This window comes from Lepisosteus platostomus, chromosome 4 (genome assembly GCF_059453375.1).
Source record: "Lepisosteus platostomus isolate fLepPlt1 chromosome 4, fLepPlt1.hap1, whole genome shotgun sequence".
Classification (NCBI taxonomy): domain Eukaryota; kingdom Metazoa; phylum Chordata; class Actinopteri; order Semionotiformes; family Lepisosteidae; genus Lepisosteus; species Lepisosteus platostomus.
This window is the reverse complement of record NC_142614.1, coordinates 25,466,213-25,484,952: the sequence shown is the minus strand read 5'-3', so window position 1 is coordinate 25,484,952 and position 18,740 is coordinate 25,466,213. Positions and strand designations below refer to the sequence as shown.

Below are 18,740 nucleotides of genomic sequence, written 5' to 3'. Positions count from 1 at the left end.
ACATGACTGTCAGTATTTGTTATTGTACAGATACAGCTGATAAAAAACAGTAGTGTTATTTACTCAAATAATTGCATTTATAGAACACTTTTTTACTGGGCATTTTCCTATTTGGCAACAGTGTTGTTGGTTTTCTAATGGAAGTGCCTTTAGTACCTGTGTCTTTCAGGTCACCTGCTCAAAAAGCCATGGTGAGATGTTAAGCCATTATTCAATAAAAATATATATATTTTTAGAAAGTTACTGTGTTGTCTTGCTAAGCTGATTGCTTAAAGCTGAACACGTCAGACATTTCCCCATAGATGGGTAACTTTTTAGAAGTACTAATTTACTACAGCAGTTTGGGGGAAATGGGACACAAATTCTTGAATCCCATGTTTCTGTTGGATCCGTCATAAAGCTTGTTTGGCCATTTGAGTTCTGACAGTTATTGCCTTCAAACCAGTTACCCCAGTGTTCATTTTTGAATCAAACCAAAAAAAGAAAGCAAATCAGACTGGTATATAGGAATTGGTTTCATTGTAATGGATGAAACTTTTTGCAATGTGAAGTAAAACAAAATCAGTGTACATGCAGGTTAAATCTGCCTAGGAACAGATGTGTGCCTTCTAGATATAGTCTCTGCATGTTGAGACCTGCTTCAGAAGTATTTCTTTTCACTGAAAACACAGAGCATTTCTGAACCCAGCGATGATTCATCTGAGTGATTGCAAGTTACAGAGTTACAGAGTTGCGATTAATGATTTCCAAGTTCCAGGTTCTCTGTAGTGTCCAATTTCAGACATTTTAATTTGTGTTACGTATGTTGGCTCAGCTCTTCAGAATCTTGAGTGTTTGTCAGTCAAATGTCAGCATCTTCCTTCTTCCTGAATGTATAAAGTGTTTAATTTTCCATTGAGTTCATAACCGTTACAGCTTTGATATAATACCAATAATGTTCCAGATATTTTTTTCTTAATCAATGAGGTCTTATCCCTGTGGTTCACATAATGCTCTTATGTTTCTCAATGACCTAATTGTCAGTTAGATCTATTTAAGAATTATGCCTCCTCTTGACACCTCTCCTTGGAGACCACTTTCAAGTCAACTAAACAGTGTTTAAATAATATCCCTTTTCCACTGGCACAACCAAACTGAGGCTGTCTGAAGCAAAACCAGGTTGGGAATCCCAAGTGTGTCTCAGCTTATCCCCTCAGCTACGTCAGCTGTGGTACTTGAACTCACTCAGTAGTGGGTGTGGAGTGGAGCTGCAGGACAGATGTGCTCTTAGGACTACCAGTTTCCAGTGAGACACATACTCTGTCATAGGACTCCTTGCAGGACTGATTTGCATTTCATCCATCATTGTTAATTCCTCACATTAGAACTGCTGTACAATTCAACGACAGAATTTCAGTTAAAATCTGGCTTCAGATGAGGTTACACTTCAAAAAATCATAATGTATCCATTTAAAATATATTATATATATATATCAAATATATTATCCAGTAATAAACTATGACACGCAGAGTAATATTTCATGTAGTTCAGGTGGGTAGTTGCGTCAGCATGCAGCAGTAAAATTTCATGATTGCAAACTGTAAGTGTTCAAACCATTTGCTGTGGCATTCCTTAATTAAGGTGCATGAAATTACCTTAATTAGGAACACAGTGAGTTGAGTAGTCTGTGTGCAATAATAATGGTTCTCATGAATTCAGATTAAAACCTCTTGTCTCTGTTTCTTGGTTAAGTAGTACATTTCAGCGAAGACTCAATGATAAAGACTAAGGCGTTTAAAAGCATGTCAGGGATAAAGTCAAAACCGTAGATCAGGTGAAGAGTACAACAATATGCAAGTCTTTAAAAATATCCCTGTGAGCAGTCTACTTAATCATTAAGAAGTGGGGGCTTAGATTAGACTGTGAGCTCCAAACAGAGCAGATAGGTAAGGATGCAGCTGTTGAGGGATGCATCTCAGCTGTAAGAGCAGCAACAAACTTGGAAGAGCTACAGAGTTCAATAATCATGCTTGGGTATGCCACTCTTCAGCACGGACTGTAAAGCTTTTTAGGATTAAAGGAAAAATGGACAACAATACACAGGCAAATTCAGCTGCCAGAATCCTGACCAGGTCTAGTGCAAGTTTACTCCTATCCTGGAGTCCTTGCACTGGCTTCCAGTCAAATTCCGTGTAGACTTTAAAATCCTAATGCTCACCTATAAGGCTCTGCATGGCTGGGACCTCAGTACCTGTCTGAACTATTATCGCCCTACTCCCCACCTCGCAACCTTCGCTCTTCTAATTCTGCTCTCCTTACTGTCACCCAAGCCCGTCTACATTGTATGGGTGACAGGGCCTTCTCCTGTTATGCCCCCAAGCTCTGGAACTCTCTCCCCAAGGATATCGGAGAGTCACCTTCTCTAAACTCTTTCAAATCCAGACTCAAAACCCTCTTCATCAGAAAAGCCTTTACTTAACTGGTTCCATTCTTCACCCCTCTGCTTTTCTTAGTACCACCATCCATGTCTCCTCTGTATATTGTAATTGTGTTTTATCTTGTGTATTCTTTTTATTTTTTGTTGTTGTCAGCCTGTAAAGCGCTTTGAGAAGCCACCTTTAAAGGCCCTATATAAAATAAAGTTTGATATTATTATTATTATTATTGTTACTAGTGAAAAACATTTTCATTACCCCCAATAATTTTACTTTTCGGCTTTCAGTGGGACGATGAATCAAAGCACAAGGCCCAACCTACACCAGAGTGGCTTAATAATAAGAGAGTAAATGTTCTTGAATGGCCCAGTTAGAGTCTTGACTTGATTCCTATTGAGAATCTTGAAAAGACGTCAAAACATAAGCAATTCATAAGCAGCTTGAGAGAGCCTGAACTAATCTTTCAAGAAGACTGGGCATAATTTGCACCAGGTGAGTTTGTAAAGTCTGTTGAGACTGAACCGACAATAGTTGTGGGTTTAATTACTTACAATACTTCGTAAGGTGCTTCCACAAATATTGAGTTCACATTTTTAAGTACAAATGCAATTAAAATGTTTTTTGACATTACTTTATATTATTCTTAACAGACTTTAGTTTGCTGTTCAGATTTCGGCTTCTTCTTATGCGCTAACTGACATAACACGATGACTACATTTGTTTGAGCTGCCTCCTGACCCACTTATAACTGAGCCAGTACCAGACAGGCTGCATGACCTGGAGGTTTGAGGATTGGCTCTTGCTCAATTTAAGACGAAACGGCAAGTGAACAATCACCCCCGAGTCATATCATACAGAGGAATAAGACCATTTAAAGGGCATGCTGAGGGAAATGGGAGTAGATATTAAATCAAGTTTTGTATCTGAGCTGCTTATGTCAAGTTGGAGATGATCATGTTAATAGTTTTGTCGGCTTTCTCTTGTGAAGTGAATCTCAAATACAGTAGTCTCATCTGAAGAAGTTTAGCCAGAAAAGATTTATTAACAAGTCAATATATTTTAGTGAGGACTTTCATGTGCTCTTGTCCAGGAAAAGCCTCTGTTAGTGGTTAAATGTTTGGCCTCTTCTACTGCTCAGCATCTATAGGCCAGTATCCTGTTGGAGATCAGTGATGGGACACATTCAGTGAAAAGATATTCCTGCATATCGCTCTGTATTTCTTTTTACGATTCACTGAGCATCTACTGATCTTCAATGTTAACGTTTCCTCTAATTCCCTGCCTTCAATAGTGACACCAAATGACTCCACTAAATGACATTGATAACAAGACACTTTGAAAAAACATACTAGAGTTTGGTTTATTACCTTAATGACCAGGATTAGGCCTCTTTTCATTGCTAATAAGGTGCTTAAGGTCTTACACAGTTTTTCTGTCGTTAAATCTTTTGGGAATTACTCTGATGCCCTACAGGAGGGGCTCAGGAGATATGTCATGATGTACACGAACCTAAATAGAGACTTGAACTGAAACCCCAAAGTAAAACTGTTATATACAGGTTAAATTTATACAAAACAATCTGATTTCATCTGGCTTGAGTAGTTTGAGATTTTAAGCCTGTATCATTGAGTTAGTGGAATTTGACTTTTCCAGCTGAGCCTATTGCATCCTTTTACTTGAAGAACAGTCTGATATGCAATCTTCTGGTCTGTATTCAGAGACGCATTTTTCATTATCCTTCACAAGGCACATAAACAAATCAATAAATACAAGCTGCATCAGCAGTTGTCTTTTAGTCTGTTTGTATTTCATAGGTCTGAACAGTTAGTCAGGGTTGAGGTACCACTGAAGTACTTTCTTCAGACACGGCATTTTAAAACAAAATCTGCAGATGGAGTTACAAACAAGAAGAGGTCATTTGATCCAAGTAGCTCATTTAGTTGCCAGTAGTAACTAATTGATCAGAGGCATCTAATCTAGCGGTTTCTTGAAAGAAACTATAGTATTGAGAACATTCAGGACCATTTGACACAATGGCCAGGGAGTTTGTCCCACACTCCCACATGCCTTTGTGTAAGAACATGCCTTTTGTTCTCAGTTTCTTTCCTGTAGTGTCTTCTGGTTATTTGGTGCTTTGCTGTGGATTGTGCAGAAGTCCATCAGATTAACTTTATCAGTGCCTTAGAAGATTTTAAATAGCTTGAATCAGGTTCCCTTGTAGTTTTCTCTTTGGCTGTCAGTGTAAAGCAATGAATTTAATGTAAGTGGTATGCTCTCTACAAAATGGCTAAATGTTACTGGAAAATTCAGAAGAAGGAGAGTTCTTTGCCATGGAAAAAGAATGTGTGATTTTTGAATTCTCTGATTGTTTTCTAGTAAAGGGTTTTTATTTCTTTTTTGTACTCTTTCATGTCATCTGCAAGATGACCCATCTGTAAGTGTAATCGAAGCTCTTTTTGGCGGGGTGGTGAGAGCATTCCCATGGGAATGTCTCCAGGACAGTAGCTAAGTGGGGATGTTGTAAATTTGCTGTGATGAAGTGTCACGTTCCCCTTAATTGTTAAATATAGATCCTTGCATTGGCCTTTGGAGTAATGCCAGCTTTCCCAATGTGAGGTGGTGCCAATTTTTAGAAATCAGTCCTTGTATGAGGCAGACTGTTTCCAATTAGCTGCTGATGAATAACATGCTCCAGTGTTTTTTTAATATATATTATTAGAGGGAGGGCCAGCTATAGTGTATCTTTGATTTATTTTGAGTATAAAGTATTAATTGTAAACCTTATTTCTGCGGTTGACTACTTTGTGTATCAGTGGAAACCCCAGATGCTGCAGGTTCCATACCTTTTAGTTAATGCAAGCTGTAATGAAGGGGAATGTTTCTTTGGTATGTTAGCTACAGCGATTAATTTAATTTGGTGAATATCTCCCGTTTCTATTAAAGGTTGTTAATATAAGGGCCATCAGGAAATGCAACTTACCCATGACTAACGGGATGACTGTACCTGGTTTGAATGTAAAAACCTGTATTCATCCTAACCTGTAGGGAGGACATACAGAAATTATAATAAGTCATTTATTTGATCCCCAGTTTAACTAATGTTTTGCGGCCCTTTTTACCTTGATTTAGGCAGCAATCCTGCTTTTTTTCTTTATTGGACACTATCTGCTATAAATGTAAATGTATATTTACACAGCATTTTTCAGATTGGTATCTTAGCTAGGCTCAGTTAATGTCAATTTCTAAAAGGCATATTCCAGTCAAATCAGATGCTCAGACGCTGAATGCTGCTGAACATGTCAGTGAACCTGGGCTGTCTGGTTCACTGAACTGCTCTTGTTGCAGACAGCCTGAAAACAATTAGTTCTGGTTTCTACATTGACCTGTGGTGAAAGAATTTTTCTTCACTTGGGTTAAAAAATAATGATGTGTGCTGCGTTTACTGTACTTACTCATGTTTGTGAGCACAATAATAAACTGAATTAGTTCAATTTCTCTTGCTTCTAGATTTAGATTATTGTTTAGCTGTCAAAACAGGACGGCATCTGTGGCAGAGCTCTTCTGCAGTGTTTGTGTGTGGGTGCAGTGTGCTGGGAGGAGATGCCCTGTCTATACACTTTTGAAGTGAGCTCGGCACACTCTCTCACTTTTTGCAGCCTGTGCTGTTTGCATCTCTGGCTAATGAATACCAATAATGTACATTATTATGTATCACAGAATCTGTGCCTTTAGTGTTCTTGAAGAGTATTCCTCCCTGAGATGCAGATAGCATTGAAGTGCATTATATGTTTCCCAATTCAAAAGAAAATAACACAGTGAGGAGGCAGAACATCTATTTATTAAGAGTTTCCTGGCTGATGCTCTCTGTTGAAGTGCTTTTGGAATTAACTCTCTAGAGATATATCTGGAATGTGTGAATATTTAGAAATACTCAGCTGCAACATAATTTTGATTGGCTTCAAGTTTAATTCTATTTTGATATGCAATTTGTCTGACCAGCAATAATTATATGTAATTTTGGTAAACCATGCAGTACCTCATTACCAGGATGTTTATTTCACAACACTTGAATTATTCAGTGAGCTGCACTTGCCCTGCTTGTATTTGTGTCCATGCCGTCAGCACGGAACTACTCCAAAGATAAAAATAAGTGGCTCCAGGCTGGGTCTGGGGTAGACATTCCGTTCTGTGATGTATACAGTAGCTGAGAATTCCACGTGCATCAGGCCAGCAAGTACTCTACTGCATTACCGTAATCAGTCCTAACTAGGTTGTGGTGGATTATCATGCTATGTTCATGCAGCCCATTTATTTCAATTACCCGAAAAAATATCACCTTTCATGCAGTGTAGAGTACAATATATCCCAAGGGATTTTTAGAATAGGTAATAAAGGAATGTATTCTAGTACAGTTCTTGATCTTAGCCAGGAGAAAAGGAGGGTACTATGCAGTCTACCTGGGGCCTAAGCACACCACTGTTGTTCACATGAGAATGGTTGTTGGTGTTTGAGAAAATCACACTGTGCAGTGAGTTCAGACCAGCAAACTGCAGAGCTTTTTTGTGTGCTTATTTTATTGTGGAGAAATTATTTTCCCACCTCATGCTGTCCACCAGGCAAGCCTAAGACTTTATACAGGTTTGCAGCTCAGAAATACTTTTATTCATTCATTTTATTTACTTTTATTCATTTTACTGTCTCCAGGAAAGGTATTCCTTATCCTTTTTTATCTTGTCTTCTCAAGCAAACTCTTTCTGTTGTGTTTCTATGGTGTGGTGGTAACAGATTGGTTCCTGATAAAAGAAACTTAATTGATTTAAAAACAAAACTTGTCATTTCATGATTTACAGTATTAATCTATTGTAAATATGCTGAAGGGTCTCTCTAGGAGACTCATTTGAGATGATGGCGGTTCAGTTCATTTCCTCACCCCACTGATATACTGTATCAATACAGTCTCCCAGCTGTTCAGCAGTTTTAAGTGTCTGTCATTTCAAGTCAGTGTCATTCTAAACCCCTCCTATCATCCCACACAATCTCCATCAGCGTAAATTACCTCTGGTCTACAAATATCATCTACATTTTTGTGTCAGATTTTATATACAACTTGTATATGCATAAAAATCCAGACATTATAGAAGATTCAGTAACTTGTTTTCTGTTTTGCTCAAAAACTAAATTTACTGAAATGCTAGGACAATGTTTGAAGGGTGCTGTGATGTTTTACCTGGTATTAAGAGTTTCTGTTCACATAAACTTGAGTCATGAGATATTCGAGTTTGGAAATATGCAGACTATTTTCTGAAACATTCATTTCCTCATCTGTTGCTAATTTAAGCTTTTCATGAGCAGTTTCCAAGATTTTGTTCTTGTTTTTTTCTTTTTTGTTGACTGCATGCTTCTTGCTGTGCTGGGTGTAAATCACCCTGTGGAAGAAAAGAAGGAACATGGTCAGCTACATTAAATGACTCAGCCTGGTAACATCGTGAAGACCAAATCCAACCTAGTGATTGTTGTGGAGCCAGCACCATCTTTGACCTTTTTTTCCCCTTCTTTTTGGTTTGCTACTACTGGTCAGGGTTATTTTTGTATCTGGGTATTCTTAATGAAAGATCTTCTTGTTTTTTATGTCAAAACATTTTACCACTGATTTATTTTTGACTTCACATACTGTATTACCAGAAAGAAACACTTGAGGTCGGTGTCAAGTGGTACTTTAATTAGTGACAACGAACTTAATACACCTGCCAAGAGTTCACTTGTTGGATGTTGTAGAAAGTGTTTTGAAGCACTAAAATTAAATTCTCTATGTCAGTGGTTCCCAGTCCTGGAGTACTCCAGTCTTAATGGTTTGTGTTCTAATTGGGCCCTTGAGCATCGGTGCTCATTGCTGATAGTAATTGATCCGCTTGCTTCTTAAGGCTTTTTTCTGCACTAGGGCCTTGTTTTTAAAAAGCCCTAGTACAAGAGATTTAACTGAGGGCCTAGAAAACACGTGTCTTCTGGTTTTGATCCAGCTGAGGGCTTAATCACAGGCTGATTTATTTCAATTTTCTGTCTGAGGCCTTTTTTAAGAATGTGCTTTCAGCAGTTGAAAAGCTGAATGAGATTTGTACATGGTATGAACCCTGTGCTAATTAGGGAGTTTTTAGCTTCACTCAGGTGTGTTAGCTGAAATAAAAGCAATTTGACATAAGCAGAGTGCTTCACTGACTTGCTGTGGGAGCTGTCTGATGGAGTGTCATTTCCACCTGTCTCTCATCATCATCATTATCATCATCATCATCTATTATAAGCTCTCTAGGCAGCAATAATGGAGCAAATTCTTAATTGGAAAGTTGAGGAGAGACTGTATAAAGAACCATAAAAATGGTTCAGTGTGTTGAAATTGTTACAAATTCTGTATCTTAACAGAAGGTGTTTTTAAAATCAATGACTGAATGCAGAAAAGAGTCTAAAGCAGCAAGCAGATTAAATACGGGTACTGATTAACACTGGTGATTAAGGGTCTGCTTGAAACAAAACCCAGCAGACGGGGGGTACTCCAGGACCAGCACTCAAACCCGCTGCACTGGTGTTAGAAGAGATTACGGCTTGGGGTTTTCAAGTAATTTTGGAAACCTATGGAATTCTACAGCGTATAATTGTATAATATTTTTAGCACTCTAAGCTGTCTTCCTCTGTTTTGGAGTTTTTCTTCTCAAAGTTGGTTGTCTCATATCAGTTTATTACATGCCCATTGCCAACTAGAGTGTATTAAAACCATAATCCATCAGTAAAACAATTTGATGTTTAATTCTTCTGTTATATCGCAGGAAAGTGATGGAAGTGAATGTAACACACATCAAGCAGGAATGTCGTCTGTGTGCAAATTTAATTTTTGTTGCTTCAAGAGAATAGTACACAATAATGAAACCATATTTTATCTTCAACATTTTTCTTTTAGGGTATTCCCAAGCTTTGAACGTTGAACGGACTTTGTTGTGAAATTATTATTTGATTTAGCATGCAGAAAGCAGTTCACTGGATTCTGTTTGGAGGGCATCTTGTTAGTATCCTCAGCAGTGTATTTCAGTGCTCATGTATGTTTAATACTTAGAGCTCTTCTTCTCTGCTTTGACAGAACCTTCTGCCTCGTTGGCTTTCTGGAGTAGCAGCCATGGTCGCCCTGTCGCTGAAGATCGGCGTTGGAAACGTCGTGAAGACCATGCAGTTCGAGCCCTCCACCATGGTCTATGATGCCTGCCGAATAATACGGGAAAGAGTTCCAGAGGCGCAGCTGGGTCAGCGTAAGTACAGAGTCCTTGGTGAGATGAGGGCAACCCCAGTTCCCCCAGCCCATTTCACTGCAACACTTTGCTCCACTTTGCTGTGTTTCTGTCAATGAAAGTACTGGTCAATTAAATCCATGAGATACTGTTAATGTGAAGGTCTTGCACTGAAATGGAATAGATGTGCCTAGGTTGCCCCGACCTTGTAAAACCCTGCAAAGGAACAAGTAAACGTTTATTCCATGCTGAAGAGAAGAGAAAAGAAACGCAGCATTTCAGCTGTGGAGCCTTCTTTGGGCTCCTTCACCTGAAGAAGGCTCCACGTCCAAAACATTTTGTTTCTTTTCTTCTCTCTTCAGCATGGAGCAAATCTTTACTTGTTCCTTTGCAGACTACGCATGCTGACACAGCTCCCTACTTGAACTACTTGTAAAACCATGTATTACTTAGTTTATTTTTTCTCAAATGGTACAAGAAAGAATAATTACTTCAGTTTTTTTCTGTTAATAAGCAGTGTTTTCCGCTTCAGAAAGAAAGTATGAAATTGCAAAATCTGGAGAATCCCATTTAACTTTTTGCATGCCCTTTCCTGTCATAGACCCTGCCTCTTTTAATGGGAACTGCTATGTGTCTGTGAGAACTCATGTTAATGTCCTGCCCTATTCTCCTTTCCCATTTGCTTTCTGGACTTTCAGAATGCCTAAAGCTGCAGAAATGTCAGTCTGGTGGTAATAATTCACTCCTCCACCCTTGTTACTAAGCAGTTGAAAGCTTACATCAAGTGGATGTCTCTTGTTTATTTTTTAAAATATCAAGCTTTTCCCTTAAAGCTACTTAGAATCCTGTGGGATCAGTTATTGTTAAATTAATTCCCTTGTTTGATGCATTCAATTTTTTATTCACAAATACACTTTTAAATTACCATCTTGAAGTATGTCAGGGATGACTGGCTTTCAAATTTTTGGTGGAATTAAGTGGTAAAAAAGCCTGGAGCAGGAGCAGCAAACTAAAAAACAACTAGATGATTCCTGGTTTTATTCTCTCAAGAAGATGCCAATAGTGCAGGAAATAAAAAAAGGTTTCTGAAAACTGCCAGTACTGACTGTGGACACCAGAATGACATCCCTGCTGTAGAGTGGTTTGATAAATTCCAGACAGAGACAGACCACAGCCACACTCTCACATAAGGGTGTGTGTGCCTACACACACACACACACACTAGAATTTCCATTGCTCCTAGGTCAGGGACACTTGGTTACGTGGTAGCTTCTATACAAACATTTTAACGTTTTTCTTAAAAATTTCATATTTCAGTATGTCAAAATCCAAGAACTTGTAGAACATCTCACTAAGTTTAGCCTCTTTCAAGATAATATTCCCATAAATGTAAAACAGAACAGCAGTGTGCATCTTTTTCTGTGTCAGCTGAACTATCTATTCTGAAACTCTTAAAGAAGGAATATAACTTTTCAGGAAATGCCCCGTTTTGTGGCACATAAGCATTTTCTGGTGCTGTTTTAGATGTGTGGAACATATTCTTGATTATATGCTAGCTCGGATACAATAAAGGTCAAAAAGCACTGCTGTCATTGCTGTCTCAATGACGATTCAGTCTGCTACAGCATTTATTCTTCAGTACAAAAACAAATCGATCTTTGCAGTACTGCTGGAGGCTGGTGTACAGTTTAGAATGGTAGCAGTCAGATTCAATGTAATCACTAAAGTGGAATTTTACATTACTGCAAACTGACATCTTTTAATTGGCTTGTGTTTCACCATTTTTATGAAGCTTCATAAGCTTAGCACCTCAATAACCTTAGCACCTTTGAAGGACATAATCTGATAGATGTTTTTAAACCAGTGCCTCTTAAATAGGACAAATTCAAAAGACTGTGTATATATTACAGATGACATTACTTCATCAGGTTTGCTTTTTATAAATCATTCAAACAGAAATGAGCGTACACAAAGTGAAGCTGTGATTCTCATTTTTGGATAACTTTTTTCATCAGTCTTTTGGCTTGTTCAGTAAATTTGTCCTTGAGCAACTTTCCTATGGTAGGATAACTGTCACAAACATCCGTCATGTCTTGTCCAAATCAGGGGAAATGTTTTCTAAATTGCATTTATCCTTTCTGAATATGCCAGCAGTTACAGCTCAGACTGCATCTGCAATGTTCTTTAGAAAACATAGTAATTTCAGCCAATTATTTGTCATTTCATAATCTTAAAAGGAATTTAAACAAGCTTTGCTGCATTTTACCTGCTAAATGTCAAGCACCAGTGTTGACAGATGCAATCAAAATTGTTTAGCCCACACTGTGTATCGACTTCTTTCACTAGAGATCCAAAGCATTTCCAGAAACCTTATTTTCAGGCAGTAGTGAGCTTCAGCTTGTTGAACAGAGTTTTGTGGACATTCAAGATCACGGTGATAATAGGCATTATTTGTTCAACTAATAATGTGGTTCTCTTAATGTATAGAAAAATTATAAAGAATGTTCTATTCTAACAGTGTTAAAGTTGAGATGCTGCAAAATTAAACATGCATGGAAGAGAACGGGATTGAACATAAAATTCATGATGGGTGTGTGATGAGTCAGACAAACCAGTTAAAACCCCAGACACAGGGGCTAATGACCTATGGTCTATAGAAATAATTTGTTTACTTCATACCTAACATTTCTCACATTACTGTTTAGTATTACCACATAAAAACGATTAATTTTCCGTATTTGTGACTTTCATGTAAAAAGGGGAAGTTGGACTGAAGTAAATCAGCAAGGAAAGAATGCTCTAAACATTCTGTGTGGTAAAAATGTCTCTTGTGGCATTTTCAAACAACATGTTGTTGACCCATGCATTTGATATTCTTAATATAGAAAATGAGAGGCCTTATGATTTCACTGTTCTCCACCCAGATGACAGCATACTATACAGCATTGTTTTTAAGGGTCCACCCTTGGCTCATCTTGTAAGACTTAATCAATTTCCTTGGTAACGATCGACCACACCATCTGCTGTGAAGAGAAATCTAACAAGTGCCTTAGAGTCATATGACAAACGTCACAATTCAGAAATGTATTGATTTTCCAATGAAAAAAACTAAATGTGCATGTGTATAGTAATTAAAACAGAGTGTCATTTTTTGTGAGCATCCTTCTAGCTTGCAGATTGTTTTTCTTCCAAGAGAATCTTGTTTGAAATGTTTCTTTCTCCTGATCTGAGTCTTAATTTAATTTAATCCCTGAGAGGTTTTGACTGCTCATAAAGCAGGTCTTGGTCTTCATGTTGGAATCTTTGCTTAAAATTCACTACCTCACTGAGGGATCTTACAGTAATAAGTCTGTTCTGAAAGCCCGTGAACCAATATTACTGCACACCAATAGAGGCTGCTCTGCTCTGTGTCTCATTAATTTTTTGCACCTAACTTTAGATTAATGACAACAAAACAAACTTTATCCATTTTTTTAGATTATTTGGCTTTTTGCTTTTAATATGTGGAGTAGGGTGTATATCTAACAAATATTAAGTTCTGCTTTGATTTCTTATGACGGAAAACTTTAAATCAACAAAATGTGAAAACCGTGCAAGAGTCAGAAAACACTTTTGCAACTCACTGTATTTTTTAAATATTAACATTGCTGTCTTATTTTTCTGATTTAAGAACCACAAGTAGGTGGCTTATTTGTGTAGTGGTGAGCTCTGTTGTGGCTTAGATCTTGGGTCCTGGGGTCACGTCTTGGCTGGGGCAGGACCTTGTGTTTGGAATGTGCATGCTTTCCACATTCCTGTGGGTTTTCTGCAGGTGCTCTAGTGTCCTTCCATCTTCCAAAGACTTGTTGGCTAGGTTAGTTGGTGTATTATACACTGGTCCTCTGTATGTGTGTTATTGCACTGCAGTGGTAGTATCCTGTATAGGCTATGGTCCCATCCTGTGGCTTGTGATTCAGGCATATGTTCCAGATTGCTCTAACCCTTATCAAAAATTAGCACCTTTATGATAATAGGTGGATAGAGAATCCCATGTTTCAGGCAAAACCAACAGGGAATCTGGAATCTTTTCTCTCCATTTTGGGATTATAGTTCCATCTCCCCTTTAGGAACATTGAGTGGCAGTTGAGAAGATGTTCTGTGAAAGATCTTTTTTTTCTCAGCAGTTTGTAGGTGACTATGTTTCAGGCGAGATTTTGTCCTGTAATTTTTATCTATCTTTAACTCTGTTATGTTTATACTGATTTTTGTCTGTTCTCATTTTTATTTTTGTCAAGGCACTTCTGCTAAGTTCTTCTTTGAACCTCTAACCCTGTGTCTTAATCAGAAATACCCTACGAGCGCCAAAAGCAGACAAGGCTCTTGAGGACATCCCTTTAAGGCAGTAGATAAGGAATGCACATTTTTCTTCCCTTTCAGCTAATGATTACGGATTGTTCCTGTCAGATGAAGACCCCAAAAAAGGGATCTGGCTGGAGGCTGGGAAGGCGCTTGACTATTACATGCTGAGGAATGGGGTGAGTCTGTACTAAACCTGTTGCAACATAAGTCAAGGCATGTATTGCCTGGAGTGTTGTTACTGCTTAGTCTGACTGAAAACGAGGCTGCGAAGAGCTGATCTCTCATCGTTGCTGTGAAAAAGGTTAATTTAAACATACAGTAACACCACTGGAATACTTTGTACTTTCACAGCAACAACTTGCTGTTTGGCATCATATGCACTGGTGTCTTTAACCACCTAAGTTTTTCCCGTGAGAGCTGATAGTTTCCACAGCCACCTCCAGACAATGGAACACTTTCCTAAAGGCCTCACAGGTTGCAGGTTTTTTTTTGTCTTGTCTTGCATTATCTTGGAACATTTGTGCTGGAAATATGCAAAATTAAAATGCTTCACTCTTCGAAATAGTGAATTATGAACACGCTGTTATATGATTCTGATAATGTCCTTTCTACAAATAGCTATACAGCAAATGTTTAACCTAAGGGTTACAAAGTGGTTTGTTTCTTAGCTGGAGAAATGTCATAAATAAGTGAAAGGAATTATATTTTCAATATTTCCAGTAAGTCAACAGGGTTATTATTTGCTGTATAATTTGGCTGTACTTTGTCTGAGATAGCATGATCCATTTTGGATTTCAGTGGGTACAAGGAAATCCAAGCACTTTCCTCAGAATTACAACAGTTTTTGGTGGTAAGGTTTCCACTTGACAAGAAGCAAATAAGATTAGAAGATTGCTACAGAAATCACCCAGTGATGTATTTGAATTCTTGTTTATAGGACACATTAGACTACAAAAAGAAACAGAGACCCCTGAAGATCAGGATGCTTGATGGAACTGTGAAAACAGTCATGGTGGATGATTCCAAAACGGTCTGTGACATGCTAATGACCATCTGTGCCAGGATAGGTGAGATTTTTTTTTGTGGCTGGGGGAAAAAAATGACATAGACAGAATGTGCGTTCTTTCGTGTGCACCATACATCTTTTCCTCATCAGTGGAAAATGCAACGCAAGCCTGAATTCAGCTGTGCATGTGAATTCATCTTAATCAATGCTGAATTCACATGCATATTTGCTCCTACTCTCCATCTCACCATCCACACTGAAAAGTAAAGTAAAAAAACAATTCATGCAGTTTAGCATGTGTTCATCAACATGATAATCTTTTTTCATGACGAGTGTTTCAGAAGTGATGATAGAAGAACTGTAATGATTAAAGTAGCAAGGCTTCTGACAGGTATAGCTTTACACATGGCCATTTATTACTACACCTGTTTAAGGAACATTTCTGCAGTTCATTTTTTATTATGTGCATCCTGAGATTTGTTTGAAGTTAGACGTCCAGTGTTTATCACTTTCAAAATGTCTCACTACACATTCACTATGTAGGATGTGATCTTAAGGCTTAAGGCAGTTGTTCATCCTTTCATTGTGTCAGATGTTTCCAAATGAATGATAGAACAACAGGATACCATAAAGATGCAAACCTGCTGTATCGAAAGGAACCTGATGTCTTGAAAAATGAATTGTACTGCAATGATTTCAAGACACTGCAAGATTTTGTTTGAAAACCTGTCAAATGCAGTGTTGTGCTTTTCAGAACCCTGATACTCACTCTTTAAGAGCTCTTCCAAGAAAACTATTTTAGGAGTTTTTTAGTTTCCTACAATATCCACAAAGGAAAGTGGTGTGCCAGCACGTGTCGGAAGTATAACCTGTAGGGGTAATTTTTCAAACAGTTTTACTCTTAGATGAATAGATTAATTTGAATATGACATTCTCCCACTCTCATATTAATTTTTGGACATCACGCGGGGCAGAGGAGTTTTAGCAGCCCGGCTGAATGCAGGAAAGCATTTGTGCTAATGCAGTTCACCCACGGTAATTGTCTTGCAAATTGCAATGCCTGTTGAGCACCTCTTGTTCTGGATTACCACAGGCATTACCAACTATGATGAGTACTCGCTGGTGCGCGACATTGGGGAGGAGAAAAAAGAGGAGAACACAGGAACCCTGAAAAAAGACAAAACGCTCCTGCGAGATGACAAGAAGATGGAAAAGCTGAAACAGAAGCTGCACACAGACGATGATTGTGAGTATGGGCAGGTTTCTGCTCCTGGCCATCTTGTGGATGAACCAGACTCCAAGGTCTGTGTAGAGCAGGTGCTGAAAAGGCTTTTGATTTGCAGTGAACTGGCTGGACCATGGAAGGACCCTCCGAGAGCAGGGCGTAGAGGAAACGGAGATGCTGCTGCTTAGAAGAAAGTTCTTCTACTCCGATCAGAATGTGGACTCCAGAGATCCAGTGCAGCTCAACCTGCTTTATGTCCAGGTAGCGTCAGTGGGGCAGGGATCTGTGGTGGATTTGTCATGCTGTGTGAAGCCTTGTTTGTGTTAGTGATTTGAAGCTAATAAAAACCCATCTGTGGTGTTCCTGGGCTAGACTCGCTCTGCTGAGATAATAGCTTTTAATATGTAGATTGCACACCTAAGTCTGTGTGTACATACTGTACAACAGAACAAGCACATTTGGCTCTCACTAGGGAAATGAATGCTGTGGTCTTTCCTCTAAAAGCCATGGATTGGATTCTGCATTCAAAATACAGTATAAACTAACTCTTAATACTAAAACTGTCAATACAGTACTGTATTCTTTAGGCATTTGTATCATGATCATGTGACAGTTTAGTCGTGCTTGCGATGAAACTGTTTTGTTGCAACTCTGCGAGTGTTGTAACAGCAGTAACTCCCTCTCAGAAAATGAGATGTTCACCTCCCATTATTTATCACTGCACTAAAGGTGGAGAAATGTGTTACACCCCAAACAGCTTTCTGCAAATTGCCTGACATCTTAGACTGTTAGTCATTAAGAAAATGTTTAAAAACTCCCTTGCATGCAATTTTTTTAAAATGAGAAGCAAGGCTGTCAGTTTATTAAGAATTAAGCCATGCTTTCTCTGCATCAAATACATTGTAAATATTCATAACTAGACGCAGCAGAGATTAGATAAAATGTCTTTTTTGTTATTAAAAAAAATTTGCCAGGATGTTGATCAATGGACAGCATGTCCAGCACATTATAATGGCATTCCCTTATGTAACCTGTGTATACCTGGTTGTTAGGAGATTACAAAATGAAAAATCTCTTACTCTCCCACTCACTTGCTTGAACTTCTGATGCTACTGTTAGTATTTAACTAAAGCTTTATTGAATTCTCTACTCCTGATATGAATTGTTGAAGTGGCAAAAGAAGTACTTTGCAGCTGAAATGATTCTCATATTCTTAAAGACTTCACATTAGATTGTTAATAATCTTTGTTTATTTAGTTTCTTGGAGTCTTCAGGTCATTCAGGGAACATGAAGTATTGAACTATGGTAGTTATTCCTTATACGGAAACAGAATTTTGTTTCACAGATTTTTGTTGTCCTTGCCAAAATAAGTACTTTAAAGAACTTTTCTAAACTTTGTTATAAGCACAGCTGGAAACAATATATTAAGCCAATATAAATAATGTCCTTATTGACTTGGCCTGTCCTCACTTATTTCATTATTTGTTTTTTATTTCCAGGACTTTTTTATTTATTCCTATGTCCATAGTTAACCATAGGTTAAACATGTTGTTTATTTTGTTCATATACAGTGCATACGGCTTAAAATAAACTTATGCAACAATGTAGTTGTTGTTTTCCATTGTAGTATAAAAAAAATATTAATGTGAAATATTAACTAGGCACTAAGAGCATATTCACACATTAATGGCTAAAATACACAGAAACGGTCTAATTCAGCCACCATTGAAGATGGTATCTATGGTTATGATACCAATCAGTCAGTCAACACTAAATTGTTATACAACAGCAGCTCATAGTTTTGTTTGTTCATATGTTTTCCTATCAAGGCCCGAGATGATATCCTGAATGGCTCCCACCCTGTCTCCTTTGACAAGGCTTGCGAATTTGCTGGGTACCAGTGTCAAATTCAGTTTGGAGACCACAATGAGCAGAAGCACAAGCCAGGATTCCTTGAGTGAGTCATTGCTGTAGTTACTCCTTTATGCGAGTCACATACAGTATTAAAGCGGTGAGCATTGCATCCCCTGGTGCCTGGTTTCAAAATGATATGCATTACAGTATTGCAAAAACACAAGGAAAACATGCAAAACTGGGGTCAGAGTGTCACTGTACTGTTGAATGAATGGGAATGTGAATGGCTCCCTTGTGTGTCAAGTTCCTGAAGCCGCATAGTGTGACATTAGCCATGCAGTGTTTTTATGTACCAGATCCACAGGAAACAAGCTTCCTAATGGTGTTCCACAAATTGTGATAAGTTTGAGTTTTGTTTTCTAATGAGGACATGCTGTGTACATTTTGTTTTATGTTTAATAAGGCTGTATTTACAAATTGATTTCCCATTGCAGTTTGAAAGAGTTCCTACCAAAAGAATACATAAAAAACAAAGGAGAGAAAAAAATATTTCAGGTGAGTTATCTGACACACTCAACTCTGACCAAACTAAGATCATCTGGTTAAGACTTGCAGTGAATGTTTTAGTTTTGG

General features: G+C 38.1%; 1 protein-coding gene across 3 annotated transcripts in view; it reads left to right on the top strand.

Annotated features, from left to right (window-relative positions):
• The window catches only part of tln1 (talin 1), a 131,623-nt gene that overhangs the window by 47,044 nt on the left and 65,839 nt on the right, over positions 1 to 18,740 (top strand). For all 3 annotated transcript variants that reach the window (XM_088629185.1, XM_088629183.1, XM_088629184.1), the window contains exons 3-9: positions 9,539 to 9,704; positions 14,100 to 14,197; positions 14,959 to 15,088; positions 16,121 to 16,273; positions 16,371 to 16,513; positions 18,083 to 18,210; positions 18,602 to 18,662. In XM_088629185.1, the coding sequence (XP_088485311.1) occupies positions 9,575 to 9,704; positions 14,100 to 14,197; positions 14,959 to 15,088; positions 16,121 to 16,273; positions 16,371 to 16,513; positions 18,083 to 18,210; positions 18,602 to 18,662 (843 nt within the window). In that variant the 5' untranslated portion in view covers positions 9,539 to 9,574. The remainder of the gene's footprint in view (positions 1 to 9,538; positions 9,705 to 14,099; positions 14,198 to 14,958; positions 15,089 to 16,120; positions 16,274 to 16,370; positions 16,514 to 18,082; positions 18,211 to 18,601; positions 18,663 to 18,740) is intronic.